Source organism: Ochotona curzoniae, unplaced genomic scaffold, assembly GCF_017591425.1.
Source record: "Ochotona curzoniae isolate NIBS_2020 unplaced genomic scaffold, NIBS_Ocur_1.0 contig_523, whole genome shotgun sequence".
Lineage (NCBI taxonomy): Eukaryota > Metazoa > Chordata > Mammalia > Lagomorpha > Ochotonidae > Ochotona > Ochotona curzoniae.
Window position 1 is genome coordinate 11330065 of NW_024466459.1, and position 14939 is coordinate 11345003.

General features: G+C 64.9%; 1 protein-coding gene across 3 annotated transcripts; it reads left to right on the forward strand.

Moving 5' to 3' along the window:
• Window positions 1-4599: 4599 nt before the first annotated feature.
• On the forward strand, window positions 4600-14872 carry RBFOX3 (RNA binding fox-1 homolog 3). Of its 3 annotated transcripts, XM_040989822.1 has the most exons (12): window positions 4600-4821; window position 4876; window positions 7452-7585; window positions 8947-9000; window positions 9441-9533; window positions 10429-10489; window positions 11844-11897; window positions 12005-12137; window positions 12292-12472; window positions 13004-13065; window positions 13637-13715; window positions 14828-14872. In XM_040989822.1, the coding sequence occupies exons 1-12, from the start codon at window positions 4600-4602 to the stop codon at window positions 14870-14872; spliced, it is 1119 nt and encodes a 372-aa protein (XP_040845756.1). The 3 variants fall into 3 exon arrangements, with proteins under 3 accessions (XP_040845756.1, XP_040845754.1, XP_040845757.1); XM_040989820.1 differs by lacking the exon at window position 4876 and having other exon boundaries at window positions 7448-7585; XM_040989823.1 differs by lacking the exon at window position 4876 and having other exon boundaries at window positions 7448-7585; window positions 12433-12472.
• Window positions 14873-14939: the final 67 nt, after the last annotated feature.

Here is a 14939-nt window from a genome sequence, read left to right on the forward strand (position 1 = left end):
TTAATATTTCTTAATGAGTATGCAGCTGGCAGACAGGACGCCACGGTGGCTGACCCAGGGCTTTCCTGGGGGTGCAGCATGAGCTCGGGCGGGACCCTAGGGGACAGTAGCACAGAAGCGGCTCTGGAGGAGCACCCCGACCGCTGGCCCTCTGTCACGTTCTCACCAAGAAGGGGCCTGGCGTCTGCTGGCCCACTTGGAGGCAAAGCTGCCAGGTGTCCCTGGGAATGTGGTAGGCATCCCCCACCTGCAGCTTACACCTTCACGGCAGGAGGGGCTCAAGGGACAGCTTGGCTGGGCAGCCAGAGGAAGAGGCCCAGAGGGAGCTGTGGGGGGCCCCAGTAGGGCGCCCCGCAAATCTTCAGCGGCTGTGGGTGAACTGGGCCAGGACCCTCCACCCCGTCCCTGCCTCAGTCCTGCCTCTGGCGTCTCCCACCAGCCCCACCCATGGGACACTGCAGGCCCCCACACCCTGTTTGAGTCAAGCTGGGGCCCCCACAGGTGGGAGCAAAGACAGCCTACCCACATAGCCCAGCCTGTGTGACTCGGGCTGGGGGGAAGCTTGCTGTGAGACCAGAGGGACCGTCCTGGGGACACAGCCTGCTTGGGCCCCACCTAGGCCAGCAGCCATGGGGGAGGGGCTTCCTTCAGACACCGCAGCTGTGGAGCTGGACAAGGCCGGACCGCAGGGGTGGAGGACCCGTGGAGTTAGGTCAGCCATGATTTGCTGTGGGCATGGAAACCCATGAAAACCCACCCCCCTGGGCCCACTGTGGGGCAGGTTGAGCCAGGCAGCAGGGCGGAGGGTGACCCCGTTTGTTCCAGCCCTCTCTGGAGGGGGGTCTGCCGGCCAGAGGCCACTCCTGTGACTTGAGTGTTAAGCCTCTCAACCGCCCGTCAGGCACAGACAACTTGTGTGCCTGCTGGTCTTAAACCCATCCGCTGGCCAGACACTATGCAGCCCATTAGCAGCAGAGGCCTGCGAGGGAAGCCACGCTGCAGCTAATGAGGAAATATTGGCGCCATCCTCCAACGCAGGGGCATTGCTGGGGCCAGGGAGCAGGGTGCTGTCCGGCAGGGTCCCTGTTACGCTCAGGTGGGACTGACAGCCCCTCCCAGCTACATCTCAACTCTGTCTGACATCTGGGGAGCCCACCCCTCGGTCCTGGCTGACCTCTGGACAGCGCCCAGAGAAGACCCAGCCTCCCCTGCACGTGTGGCATCCCTGCAGCCAGTGCTCCAGCCAGCAGGAGTGCCGGCTGCCCAAGAACTTCCCATCAGCCAGAGCCTGACCCCCAGAAAAGGCTGAACCGAGAGCAGCGAGCCAGGCATGTCCGGGTGGTGCCTGGGGACCTCAGCGAGGCAACCCTGCTCTGCCAGAGCAGAGGGATGCCCACCGGCCCCTCTGGCGTCTCCTCGACAAGGGAGACCGAGCACTGTCCAAGGACCCTTGGAGCTCTCTGAGAGGCCCCCCGCCCGTGAGCAGGGCCACCGGGCCCTTACTGGAGACAGCGGTTCCCGCACCCATGCACTCCTCATCCCACGGGGCGCCTTCCCCAGAGCCACATCCGTCACCCAGCTGAGCCACCGTGGAGCCTGGGCAGCCTTTGACGTGGGCTCACCGGCGCCGCTGGCAGTGGGGTTCAGGGCTCCTGCTTGGGCGTAACTTCCCAGCCTAGCCCTGCTGCCCGGCACCATCTTCCCCAAAGCTCAGCTGTCCCATGCGTGCATGTGAAGCAAAGCAAAGGAAACGGGAAGTCAGCTCCAGGGAAACGGACATGCGTGCTGCCACAGCTCTTCCCGCTCATGCCCAACTCACATCCTGGCTGCCCTGCCACTGTGCAAGCCACTTCCTCAGCAGGGTGCAGGTGTAGACAGCACCACCAGACTCCAGGGGCCGGCGACGATGCAGCCAGCTGGCCTGGGTACGGATCCAGCCACGGCCCTGTGAGGTGGGGACCGCAGGTCACACACATGCATCCCAGCACCATGCTGAGTGTGGCCCGGACAGGCACAGCGGCTCTGGGCTCCAAGCAGAGCTGGATGCTGAGGAAGTTTCCAGAAGGTGAATTTCAGCTGGGAGAGTGGTGGAGGTGTCACACCTGTCACAGTGGGTTCAAGCAGATGCCATGGTCATAGGGAGAGGCAGGGCCTGGAGCTTTGCCCAAGGGCAGCGGCCTCCACCCCCATGAGAGCAAGATGGGAGCCCCACTTGGAAGCAAGATCCCTACTCTGAGGTTTCACCCACCTCTGTTGCCTCTCTCCTTACCCACCGACACTGAATCACTCCTTGGCACAAGCGTGTGGTGCTCCCACTGTGGGCAGGTGCTGTGACCCTCAGGCCACCTTTGTCACTGGCAGTAGGACATAGGCAGGGGCTCTTGAAAGATGTTCAGGTGTGACCACGCGGGCAGCAGGTCCAGGAGGCGCCTGCAGCCCGGGCCCGGAGCAGGTCGGGATCCCGCCAGGTTCCCAGCCACCTGCTGGCTCTGGTCCATGCTCTGCCCCCAGGAACTGCAGTGGCCGTTTGCGTTCCGAGGGACCTGCAGAGGCCAGCAGTCCCCAGGGCCAGGGTCTGGATTGCCCCAGGCCGAAGGACCCTCCAGCTTGCCCGGGAGCCCTGGGGCCTGTACTGGCCCTGGCACCGATGAACTCTGTTGGGTGGCACAAAGTCTGTGAAGCAGAGATCCTGGGTACTCGGAGCTGCAGCCCAACCCTCCCTAGAGTGTCCCCGTCGGGGCTTCAGGCCTGACACCCTCTGCCTGGCGCCCTGCCTTGGCACCAGCAGGTTGCTCTGCCAGGGCCCCAGCCCGACCTTACCCCAGCTGGGCTGCTGTCACTCCGTAGTCGGAAGGCCGGAGGGCCCCAGCCCGGCCCAACCCCAGCTGGGCTGCTGTCACTCCGCAGTCGGAAGGCCGGACGGCCCAGAGAGACAACAGAGAGGAGGAGCCCACCTTCCTTGGGCTTGGGTCGGGCTGTGGAGATGGTGCGGGTGGGTGATGGTCCAGCTGGCATCAGCCAGAAGGGCTGACCAGCCTACGTCTCCCCAGGCTGTGGACGCCTCCCCCTCAGCCGTCCCCACCCACTGGTGACCCCATCAGTGGACACCAGCGATGGTGGGGCCTCTAGTGAGCGGGGCTGTTGGTGAGTCGTGCCCACACAGGCATGTCCGTGTGTAGATATGTGTAATGTCCATGTGCGGTTCTGTGTTCCGTCCCGCCACTCAGCTCCACGCAGGGTCTGCAGGGTCTGCGGGTCTACACGGTCTGCAGGGTCTGCAGGGTCTGCAGGGTCTGCGGGGTCTACAGGGTCTGCAGGGTCTGCAGGGTCTGCGGGTCTGCAGGGTCTGCAGGGTCTGCGGGGTCTACAGGGTCTGCAGGGTCTACAGGGTCTGCAGGGTCTGCAGGGTCTGCGGGTCTACACGGTCTGCAGGGTCTGCAGGGTCTGCGGGTCTACACGGTCTGCAGGGTCTGCAGGGTCTGCAGGGGACCCAGTGGCTTTGCTGAGGGGAATACGGGGCAGAGGAAGACGCTGATCACCAGGCCGACTGGCCCATTGTGGTGAGCACCAACTTGGTGCCCCACTGCTGGGGGTTCTGGGAGCAGGGCAGGGCTGGCTAGACACCCCCTACCCTGGGACACGCCTGGCAAGAGGTGGACTCTGTGTGGGGCTGTCCCTGGTGTGGCCCCAGCCCTGCACGGGCCCGACACACCCCTGCAGGTGCTGTTGAATACACAGTAGCTAGGATCAGGGCAGTGTGAGGAGCAGGGCCCAGCGTGCCCTTGGGAGGGATGCCTGCCTGTCCTGCAGGGGACAATGGACAAGGCTTTGAGGCGCTGCGGCCCACGAGTTCAGCTGCGGGGCTGAGTGCAGGCAGCCAGGCCGAGGGCAGAAGCAGCCCAGCCTTGTGCCTGCATGAGGTGTCGGGATTGTAAGTAAGGGCAGGGGGGCAGCTGCCTTCCCACACCACACACTGCAGGACCCGGATCCCTGCCGCAGCCCACCACACCCCCAACTGCTCCGGTGGAAGGTGGCCCTGTCCCCCTTGTCACAGGCACCCATGGGCCTGTCTACAGGGAAGGCCAGGGACAATCCAGGGCCCACCTCCAGCAGCCCGGAAGGCCTTTCCCGTCGCCAGGCACTGCCACGCCGACTGCTTGCTGAGGGAAGCTCCATGCTCTGGCCTCTAGGGTGGTGGTACAGTGTCCTGGAGTGACAGGTGTCCCTGCCCAGGGTGATGGTACAGTGTCCTGGAGTGATGGTGTCATGGGTATTGCTATCAGGGACACTGGGCAGAAGGGACCACAGGTGGCTCCTATCCACAGTGAACTCAAAAGACTCGGAGGGATTGGTTTTCAAACATGATGTGCCACGTTATCCCTGAGCCAGTGATGTCTCGCTCGGATCAGGACTCAGCGGGTGTGCATGCTGTCGGGGGCACCTCAAACTTGGGGTCCTGAGAGACGTGGCCAAGAGAACGATGTCGCCACCACAGAAGCATCTGGAAACTTCCGCCGGACTGTGGGACTACCGGGGCTAACCTGGCCTTGCTGTCTGCCTCCACAGGGCACCCAGGACGCCACGGCTCCACCTGAAGCGATGGCCCAGCCCTATCCCCCTGCCCAGTACCCACCTCCACCCCAGAACGGGATCCCCACCGAGTACGCCCCACCCCCACCGCACCCCACACCGGACTACTCAGGCCAGACCCCGGTTCCCCCCGAGCATGGGATGACCCTCTACACGCCAGCACAGACCCACCCCGAGCAGTCGGCCACCGAGGCCAGCGCACAGCCCATCGCTGGGACACAGACAGTGCCGGTAAGGGGGCCCTGCCAGCCCGAGGCCCAGGGCCGGAGGGCACGAGATGAGCAGAGTTGGTGGGGGAGCTGGGTATGAAGGGGCACGACTCCCTGCCCTCACGTGCTCGTCCTGCAGTCCCACACCTAGGATCCTTGTACTGAGCTGGCGGCCAGAAGGCCTAGGGCACAGACCCTGCCCGCTCCGGCTGCTTTGGCTCCCACAGGCCCTAGGAGGTGGAAGGCATGTCCTCAGAGGCGTGGGCTGGCGCGGGGTCCGGCTAAGACAGCTCCTGGCGCGGGGTCCAGATAAGGCAGCTCCTGGCGCGGGGTCCAGCTAAGGCAGCTCCCGTTACAAGCCCCCCAGGGCCCTCAGAGCTGTCTGGGGGTGCAGGCCCCCCTCTCGTTCTTAATCACTTGTAATCTACCTGCTGGCTGCCCTCCCATCAGATGGCTTCAATTATGTGGTTGTAATGCAGCTGCAAGGTAAAAGTGCTGAGCCATGCACTTCTAAGATTTCCTGAGAGTCCAGGGGCAGGGGCCGCAATGGGTGGGCTCCCTGGGCAGGCCTCCCCTTCCCAGCGACACGGCGGCTGCCCAGCCCTCGCCTCCACCCTGTGCCCCCAGCCCCCAACCTGCTCCACCCTTTCCTGGCCTCCTGGACTGCTCTCTCCACAGCCTCCCCAGCTCTGGCCCATGGCCGCCCCTGCTGGCTCTGGCCCAGCAGCTGCCTGGCAGGCGCTGGGCAGGAGGCCAACATACCGCACTACTGGGAGAGGTGCCCCCTGGCAGCCTCCCAACAGCCCCTACCTCGATCATCCCACTTCCCAAGATACCAGCCCCCCTCGGCTCGCAGGAGGGGCTCCGTCCAGCACTGCCCAAGCCCCATCTGATGCCCAGCCAGCACTCTTCCTCCCTGCCGGGGACTATCAAGTCTACCCCAAAGCCATCAGACTGTGGCCGGCTACAGAACATTCCCCAGGGGCCCCCAGCCACAGGCCACAGATGGCCAAGGCCGAGCCCGTGGCCTGCTGCAGACAGACCCTGGGTTAGTATTGGCCTCTGTGGGAGGGAGCAGGGGCAGGAGGGGGTCTTGCAGACCCCAGCCCCAGCACCTCACCAGGAGGAACCTGGGCACAGAGCCCGCAGCCAGATCTGCAGGCAGCCTGAGCTTCCTTTGTGCGGGCAGGGCCAGATCAGCCACCAGCTGCCCCACCGTGCAGCCCCTTGCTCCCGCGGCCGGGCTCCTGGCACACTCGCCTCCGTGGACTTGGGGGATGGCAAGTGGCTTGACTCGCCCACACTCTAAGAGCCGGTATTGTTCACATGCCCTCAGGGTACCGGATCCAACCCCAGGCTCACACCCCGGGCACTCGGGGGGCTTGGAGAACACGCATAGTCAGGAGTGGCCCTGAACTGCACACAGGACACAGGCCGCACGGTGTGTCCAGCGAGAGCAAGGGCTGCCATCTTCCTCCCCAACAGCAGAGCGTGCAAGGGACACGGGGACAGGCTGGGTCCTGCAGCCTCCAGACTGGGACAGGCTGGGTCCTGCAGCCTCCAGACTGGGACAGGCTGGGTCCTGCAGCCTCCAGACTGGGACAGACTGGGTCTTGCAGCCTCCAGACTGGGCGCGTTGCCCGGGTCCCAGAGAGGCCGTGGCCTTCACGTCCCTCGGCAGCCTGACGGGCTGGGACCCACGCTGCTCCCTGGGGCCTCTGGCACGCAACCTAGTCGGAGGCCTGCTGGCAGAACGCAGGAGCAGGAAGGCAGGCTGTGATTGCCTTCAGGGCCAAGAGGGGGCAGCCATCACCATGAGGCCATGGAGGCCCCTGGGCACTTGGTCCCCTCTGTCCACTGCCATCCCAAGTGGCAGGTGCAATGACCCCGGCTACCCTGACCCTGAAGTTGTCTCATCCTTGTCAGCCCTCTGGCTGTTGCAGAGTATCCATTAGTAGTGACTTAAGCCAATTGGATACTTCTGGAACCCACACACCTACAGTCTCCTGGGAGCTGAGCCCTGGCCCGCTGGGTTTGGGGAGGGCAGACTGCAGACACAGAGAGCCCCTGGAGGAAGCTCCTGGGCGTGGCTGTGACCGGCACTTTTGGGTCTCAGGCTGGGTGTCCAGCTGCCAGCGCTCCGTCTCCCCAGCGGCCAACGTTGCCAGAGCACGGGGCCTGGCAGGGAAGTGGGTGCGAGGCCCGCCTTGCAAGGCCCTCAGGGCCCATCCACTGGAGAAGCTCATGTGGGGCAGTTCACACAGGCCACGGCCGCTGTTCTGCAGGAGCTGAGGCACACGTGTGGACCCCTCTGCAGGCCAGCGCCCAGGGCCGGTGCAGCTACACTGACTCGGTGGGATCTGACGCTGTGGCCCCGTGTGCTCGGGGTGACCCTGACCTCAACTCAGACCCCAGCTGCCTGCAGGCTGGCCGCCCCTGCCCCAGCCAGGGACAGGCCTGAGCTGGGAAAGGGGCGGCCCCTCCCAGGCCGAGGAAGACCTGAATTGGGGTGGCGGTGGTTAGGTGGCAGGTCACAAGCAGGATGGAGGTCAGAGTGCTCTCCCTTGTGGGAGCTGTCCCTCGGGAGCTGGGCACGGGTGAGGACAGAAGTGGGTGGGGGTCCCCACACAGCCCGCTCTCTCCCACAGCAAGCAGATGAGGCGGCCCAGACCGACAGCCAGCCGCTACACCCCTCCGACCCCACAGAGAAGCAGCAGCCCAAGCGGCTCCATGTCTCCAACATCCCCTTCCGGTTCAGGGACCCCGACCTGCGGCAAATGTTCGGGGTGAGTGACCGCGGGCCCCGTCTGTCTCCGCATGCAGCCTAGGGGCCAGCACTGGCTCCCCTGGGCCTGGGGGTCCAGCACACCCATCGTTAGGGCCTCGGTCCACTGCCCTCCCCTCCGGCAGCCCGGCCAGCCTGCTCATGTCACACCTCCCCGGCCCGTGTCTCTGTGGGCCAACGTGGCAACGCACAGCTGAGAGGGCTCAGGACCCTTCCTCCACCCTTCCTCCTCCTAGATCTAGATTCCACCCTGCAGGGGTTCGGTCACATTGTAACAGTTCCTGGGTGCTTGGCCCTGTCACTGACCTGGAGCAGCCAGCAGGCTCCCAGGCCCGTCCTGGCTGCAGAGGCCCATGCTGCCTGGCCTTGGCCCTCCTCCCACAGCCACTGCTGTGTCCACTCCAGCCAGGGTAACCCTTGGTCCCGATCCCCAGGCCCCTACCTGACATGAGATCTGTCAGGCAAACAGGAGGGATGGGTCCCAGACAGCCCTGATGGGAGCCCAGCTGGGAGGCCTGATGGGAGGCCCGGACATGCTGACATGAGCTCATCTTCACATGGACTGGCTGGGTTTAGACTCACTGGGTGGGGAGGGCCCGGGGCCCCCCGCAGCCCTCCGGGCCCAGCACGTCACTGGGATCCTACAGGGCAGGCCCCAGGGACATTTCAGCTGAACGCAGTGCTCACTGGATGCCCACCCAGGAGGCCAGGGCCTCAGGGCCTCATGGACACTCTCCAGGACCTGGTGGATAAATGCATGGCCTCACGTGCTAGGGAGAGGCTGGGATGACAGTCACTGCCCGCCTGGCCGCTGTGTCCTGGTGCAGGCAGGAGCCTGGGTCCCCATCACTGCCGCCTGCACTCCCACCCCTAGCCGGCCCCAACCCAGTCCAGGCAGGCACGACCCTGGGGGCTCGGGCATAAAGGCACACCCCTTCCCCTTCTTCCCCACTCCTGCCTCCTCCCCCATCAGCTCCCTTCCTCTCTTCTTTCCCCTCTAAGTGGTTGGGGTCTCGCGGGGCCTGGACCTTGCATCCTGGTCCCAACACCTTCTTTCTCTGTGGTGACCCCACCCCTGCTGTCCTGGAGAAGGGTCTTCCAGGAGCCTTGACCCCTTACTGCTGACGCCCTGGTGTCCTGCCAAGGGGTCCCTGGTACTGCTGCACCTGCTGGCCCCTGTGACCTGTGCTCTGGCAAGACGAGCTGTCCCCCAAGGACAGGGGCCAGAACCCACCCCCAGGGAGGTGGGGCGGGGACCCTGGTCTGGCTGCCCCAGCCGGGGCTGTCCCTGGAGTGAGGGCCACCGTCTTAACCTGCCCTCCCCGTCTCCTCACCCCTCCTCTCTGTTCTCCGTCTCTGCAGCAATTCGGGAAAATTTTAGACGTGGAGATCATTTTTAACGAGCGGGGCTCCAAGGTGGGTGCCACGCAGAGGCCGCCGCCGTTGGCTGGCTGCAGGTCCCGCCAGGCTAAGGGGGAAATGTGCCTTTCCCTTACCTAGGACCCTGAGCAATGCGGGTGCTCCCCGCTCCTCCGCCAACCCCTCTGTCCTCGTGGCCCAGGCCTGCGCCAGGGTCAGGGTCCTGCCCCTATCTGCCTGCCCACCTGCTCACATGGACAGGTCTGGAGCCTGGGGGAGGAGGGGAGTGGTCACCACTGGGCAGGCGTCCCAGCCCCCAGCTCCTGGGGTGAAGGGGTGGGTCCTGGTCAGGTTAGCAGCCCTTCCGTGGAGAGGTGCTGGGGTGGGCTGGGGACCCCAAGACTGCCAGCTGCCCCCTGTCTCCCTGCCGCCTCCCCTCTGTCTCTTCCTTTTCTCATCCTGTCTCTCTCTCCGTGTCTGTCCTCCTCCGCTCACAGGGCTTTGGGTTTGTAACTTTTGAAACTAGCTCAGACGCTGACCGAGCCCGGGAGAAGCTGAATGGGACGATCGTAGAGGGACGGAAGATTGAGGTGCTCAGATAAGTGTGCCACGGCGGGGACACCCTGGGCAAGGGGTGCCAGCCCTGCCGCTGCCTGCCCCTCAGGGAGCCCCCCAGTGTGTACCCACCACTTCCAGACTGCTGCCAGGAGAGGCAGACTCAGCCAGTACCTCACCCTCCCCCACCTTGCACGCACCTCCTCCCCACGCCAGCAGCTCTGCCAGGCAGGGGTGGGTTCTGCAGCAACAGGCAGCCCAGTGGACAGCCAGGAAAGGGACGAGGCTCCCCAAGGCTCCCCCAGGCCCCTTCCCTTCCTGCACCCGGGGCAGGGCTTCCCCGCAGGCGGGGCAGAAGGGGCCTGGGTGCTGACGCAGGACCGAGAGCCTGGTGTGACGGGCCTTCAGGGACATCCCCAGAGCCCATGTGCCCTTCCCTCTCCTGTCCCCAGCTTCCCCCTGTCCTGCAGCAGCCGGCATGGCCACCCCAGCCTCCCCACACAGCCAGGCAGCCTTGCTCTTCAGAACCGCAAACCCTCACCCCAGCTGGCATCCGTCAGGCAAGCAGGCACCCCAATGGGAGCCGGACGTGTGTGCCCCAGCTGGGCAGGCGTGGTGGACATGGGGGTAGGCGGCACACTGCACCTCTCCCTCGGTCCGTGCTCACCCTGTACATCACAGGCCTTGGGACAGGAGGCGTGGCTGCCTCAAGCCCATGCTGGGATGCCCTTGGGAAGCCTAGGGCCAGCCTGTGGACTGCTCCACCAGGCTCCCTGGACCAGCTGGGCGTAGCCAGTGCTGCAGGCAGAGTGGAGCTCAGGGGCCAGACCTGGCCCGAGCCCCCTGCACCCATGGCTGGGCTGGGGTGGGGAAGCCAGTGGGCCAGCCGCTGTGCCCTCACCCTCCCTCCCCATGTCCCTCCCTGGCCAGGTCAATAACGCCACGGCCCGAGTCATGACCAACAAGAAGACCGGGAACCCTTACACCAACGGTAAGAGCCCAGACGAGGACGCTGCTACCTCCCCAGGGGCACCCTGAGCGCTCCCCAGCACGCAGGACACCTGGCAGCCATGTCCACAGCCAGCCCAGCATGGCGGCACCTTCAGGCCTTGAGTGGCGAGGCGGGACCGGGTGGGGGGACGTGGGGGTGAGAGGTAGAAGAGCTTCTAGAACTGAGCTCTGAGCCGTGCACCTGCGACAGTGCCGCGGCCTCCCAGGCGACGGGCTCAGCACCACGGAGCCAGGGCCTGGGGCGCCAGGGCAGCTAGGCTGAGCATCACGTGGGCAGGCACCTGCTCTCAGAGGCTTCTGCTTGTCCTGTGGCAATAGAGCGGGCACTGGGGCTGCTGCAGGTCCGTGGCATGGCGAGGGGCCTGGCAGCCCAGAGCCGGCCCTGCTGCCCATGCCCAGGAGGGGCGGGGCAGGGGCTGAGCCGCCCCCAGCTGCTCTGTGAGTTGGGAGCACAGACAGCAGGGTGGCCAAGCAGAGGGGAGGACCAGGACAGGGACCTGGCTGGGCCCTGCTTAGCAGGTTAATCTGTAGCTCATCTTTTCTTTATTAAGGTTTATTTCTGTATTTTAAAGGGCAGAGTTTGAGAAGGACTCAGCTCTTCTATCCACTGCTTCACTCTCCAGGTGGCCACAACCAGGGTTGGGTTGGGCCAAAGCCAGGAGCTTATTCCGGATCTCCCACATGGATGCAGGGGCTGCATCCTGACCCACTATGCCACAGTGCCCGCCCTGATGTCCCCCCTCTCCTGAGAACTCGGGGTGCCATGGGCCCACAGTGGGGGATCCGGAAGGGGTTGCAGTCTCTGCCCTGTTCTGTGCGCCCCCTGCTGGCCCGGGCCAGAATAGCAGGGGCCACAGCAGACCCCCAACCCCAGCCAGGAGTGAACTTCCCCCACAAGGAGAACCAAGGGCCGTGGGGAGGGGGTCCCAGGGTGCCTCAGGCCTCGGGGGTTCCAGCCATGAAACTGGGTCCACAGGGGAAGGGGCGGGCACCCTGATATCCAGGACTGACAGGTCACAGTACACCATCAGAATGATGGAAGCTTCCAGAAACCAAATACTCACGCTCCAGCCAGGAGCAGGGAGGGTAAACCCCAGGAAGGACCCCCTACCCTGCCCTGGGTGCCTCTCCTCTGCCTGCCCTGGGTGGGTCAGGAGACAGGCTGCAGGGGAGGCAGTAGGGGTGGACCAAGGCATCAGCCCCGTGCCTACAGAGGCCACCTGCTGGCCAGGGAGCTGGGCAGGTGTCTGGGGGGGAGCAGTGTCCCAGGTGTGAGGACACTGGGCCGGCGAGAGTGGCCACTTGTGGCCACTGAGCTGCCACTTGTATTGCAGGCTGGAAGCTCAACCCCGTGGTGGGCGCAGTCTATGGGCCCGAATTCTATGCAGGTAAAGGCTGGGTCCCTGGCAGACTCGGGGTTCAGGTGAGGGGCTGGGTGGGTGGCCGCTGCTGCTGCCCTCCTCCATCTAACGCTCCTCCTACCGGCCTCCTGCAGTGACGGGGTTCCCCTACCCCACCGCGGGCACCGCTGTAGCCTACCGGGGCGCACAGCTCCGGGGCCGGGGCCGGGCCGTGTATAACACGTTTAGGGCTGCGCCACCTCCACCCCCCATCCCGACTTACGGAGCGTGAGTACCTGCCAGGGAGCCGGGAAGCTGGGGTGAGTGTGGGTGGCCGGGGGCAGGGGGAGGCCGGACAGCTGTCTGGAGGGGAGGGGGTCCCGGGTGGGTGTGGGCAAGGAGCTGAGCAGCACGGAGGTTACCCTATTGTTATACCAAACAGGGCCCTGGAGCAAACGCTTGCTAAAATGCCCGTCCCGTGGGCGGGGCTGGCGCCGTGGCCCCTCGCTCCTCCGCCGCCTCCGGAGCCGGCCTACCCCGCCTCGCCAGCGTTCCCACCACTCTCTTGTCCGTTTGCTTCCAGGGTCGTGTATCAGGATGGATTTTACGGTGCTGAAATTTATGTGAGTGTAGCCGCGGGAGGGAAGGGTGACAGGTGGCCCATCCGAGACTGGGACCTCCCCTCCCTCCACCTGTCCTGGGGGCCTGACCCTGTGGACGGGGTGGGGGACAGTGGGTGGCCCTCACATCCCAAACACACTGGTGTCTGTTGGAGCACCCCTAGTCTGGTACAGAGAGGCCCAGGGCGACCAGGGGCAGGGATAGGTCCCTGCACCCCTGGCATCTGGGTGGATGCCCACTCAGGCCCTTTGCCCAGGGTCATCCAGAGCAACCCCGTACCCACTGGCATCCCGGTCAGGAGCTGTTGGCCTCGGTTAGGGCTAGGTGTCCAGCTCTGGGGCAGATGGGCCTGACACTCGTGTCTGAATGAACAAATGCATTGGCAAATGAATGGGTGAATGAAGCCACTGGGTGGAGCGGACACCTCAGCTGGGAAGCCAGCTGTCCCGGGCAGCGGGGCGCCACCAGGAGGAAGGTCCCTGCCCTTTCCGGAGCCCTCCTCAGTCTGCTCTCTCCTCCCACCCGCCCCGCAGGGAGGGTACACGACCTATAGATACGCTCAGCCCGCCGCCGCAGCCGCCGCCTACAGCGACAGGTGAGCCAGCCGCACCCTGGGCCAGGCTGCCTGGGTTTCTGCCAGTTCCCTGGCTGTGAACAGGGAGCGAGCTGCCCCTGACTCGCCCCCTTCTCCCCCTGCTGCCCAGCAGCAGGGCAGGGGGCATCCTGTCCTAAGTCCTGAGGCTGTCCCAGTGAGAAGGAAGAGGAGGCACCCTCACCACCGTGATCCTGCCCAAGCTGCCATGTGCCCACCTTACAAGGGCCAGCCCCGCCCACCTGTGCCTGCTCTGCTCACACACCACCTGTGTGTGTGTGTCCCTGTGGGCTGCCCCGTCTCAGGATCCACCTGCACTCGTGGGTACACCTGCCTGTTGAGTGCTGTGGGGTCCAGCCCCCTCCCACATACTTAGGCATCTGCATTTGTGCCCTGGTCCAGACAGGCTGTCCCAGGGCCCCTTCTGCTGTGTGCTGCCCCTGCCAGGTCAACATGTACCATGTGCATTCTGGAAGTTTCCAGTCAGGACAGGCAGTGAGGAGGGCGAGGGGTAAGGAGCACTGGGAGGACATATCTCTGTCACCTCCACTCACCGGCCCCTTGCTGTCCGCAGTTATGGCAGAGTCTATGCAGCCGCCGACCCCTACCACCACACCCTGGGCCCCGCCGCCGCCTACAGCATCGGCACCATGGTAAGGAGGCTGGAACGGGCACCGCTGAGCCCTCCGAGCCGGCAAACAGGAGGCGCACAGGGCCTCAAGGGAGCAGACAAGTCCTGTGCCGGGGAGGGGAGGCCCTCCCAGTCAGGATAGGGGTTGGGAAGATACAGGGGCAGTCTGGCCATCTGGGGGGTGCCTTCTCCCGAGTCCACGTGCTCCTCCCGCCTGGAAGGACCGCTCCATCCCCCCACAGCCACCTGCTCCTGCTGCTTGCACCACACCCGCCTGCAGGCTCCGCGGGCTGGAACCACCTGTGTGTGTGTGTGTGTGTGCATCTGTGTCTGCACATGGGTGTGCGGCCAGCCGTGGACACAGCAGTCAGCTCACGCCCACCCCACAGCGGCTTCCAGCACACACACCCCCACACACACCTCCCACAGCCCCTCACCTCCTGCACCTGTGCTGAGCTGGGCCTCCAGCATCAAAGATGAAAATGCAAGGGTGAGCTGCAAGACCCCGAGGCCGGGCCAGGGTGTCCCTGGCTCCCAGCCATGGCTCCCAACTCCCCACTCAGGGCGCGCTCTCCCAAGTTTTGTCATTGGTTGGTAACCAGCCTCAACAGCCCCTCTGCGGTGGCTGAGCCCGGCTCCCACGGGCAGCTAAGGTGCTCAGTAAAGCACACGGCACCCTCTGCCTTTTCACTTGGTGTTTTTAAGATTTTTCTCTATTTCCTCCTAAGCTTTGTCTGAGGCTTGCTGTTTTCTCCGCTTTTCTGTGGGTCTGGGGTGTGAAGTCTCCATTCTCTAGGGGCAGCCTGGGGCAGCTGAGCTTGCCCTCCCAGGATCCCTGTGAGTGCTCTGGCCAGTGGAGACAGAGCCTGCAGGGGAGCTGGCTCAGGGGGCTGCAGGGTCCTAAGGGGAACCCTCTGCATTGCGGCCCCAGGGTGTGATGGGATGGGGCTCAAGCCTGCACCCTCCCTACACCACGTAGGGGCAGTGTCTGAACCCCAGGTCAGAAACAGCACAAAGTTCAATGACTACAGCCTGGAACACCTGCCGCTGGCCCCGCCCTGCTGCCCCAATGCCACGCCCTTTCTCTTCTTGCTTCCCCCACTGATTGGGTGTTTTTCATCTTTGATGTTGCAGGGCAGCCTCTGCCGAGGAGGGCACACCCGCTTCACCCCCTACTAGCGAGGGGCCCGCCCCTACCAGCATTCACACTGCTTGCCCACCCACACCCCCCTACAGCCCGAGGACA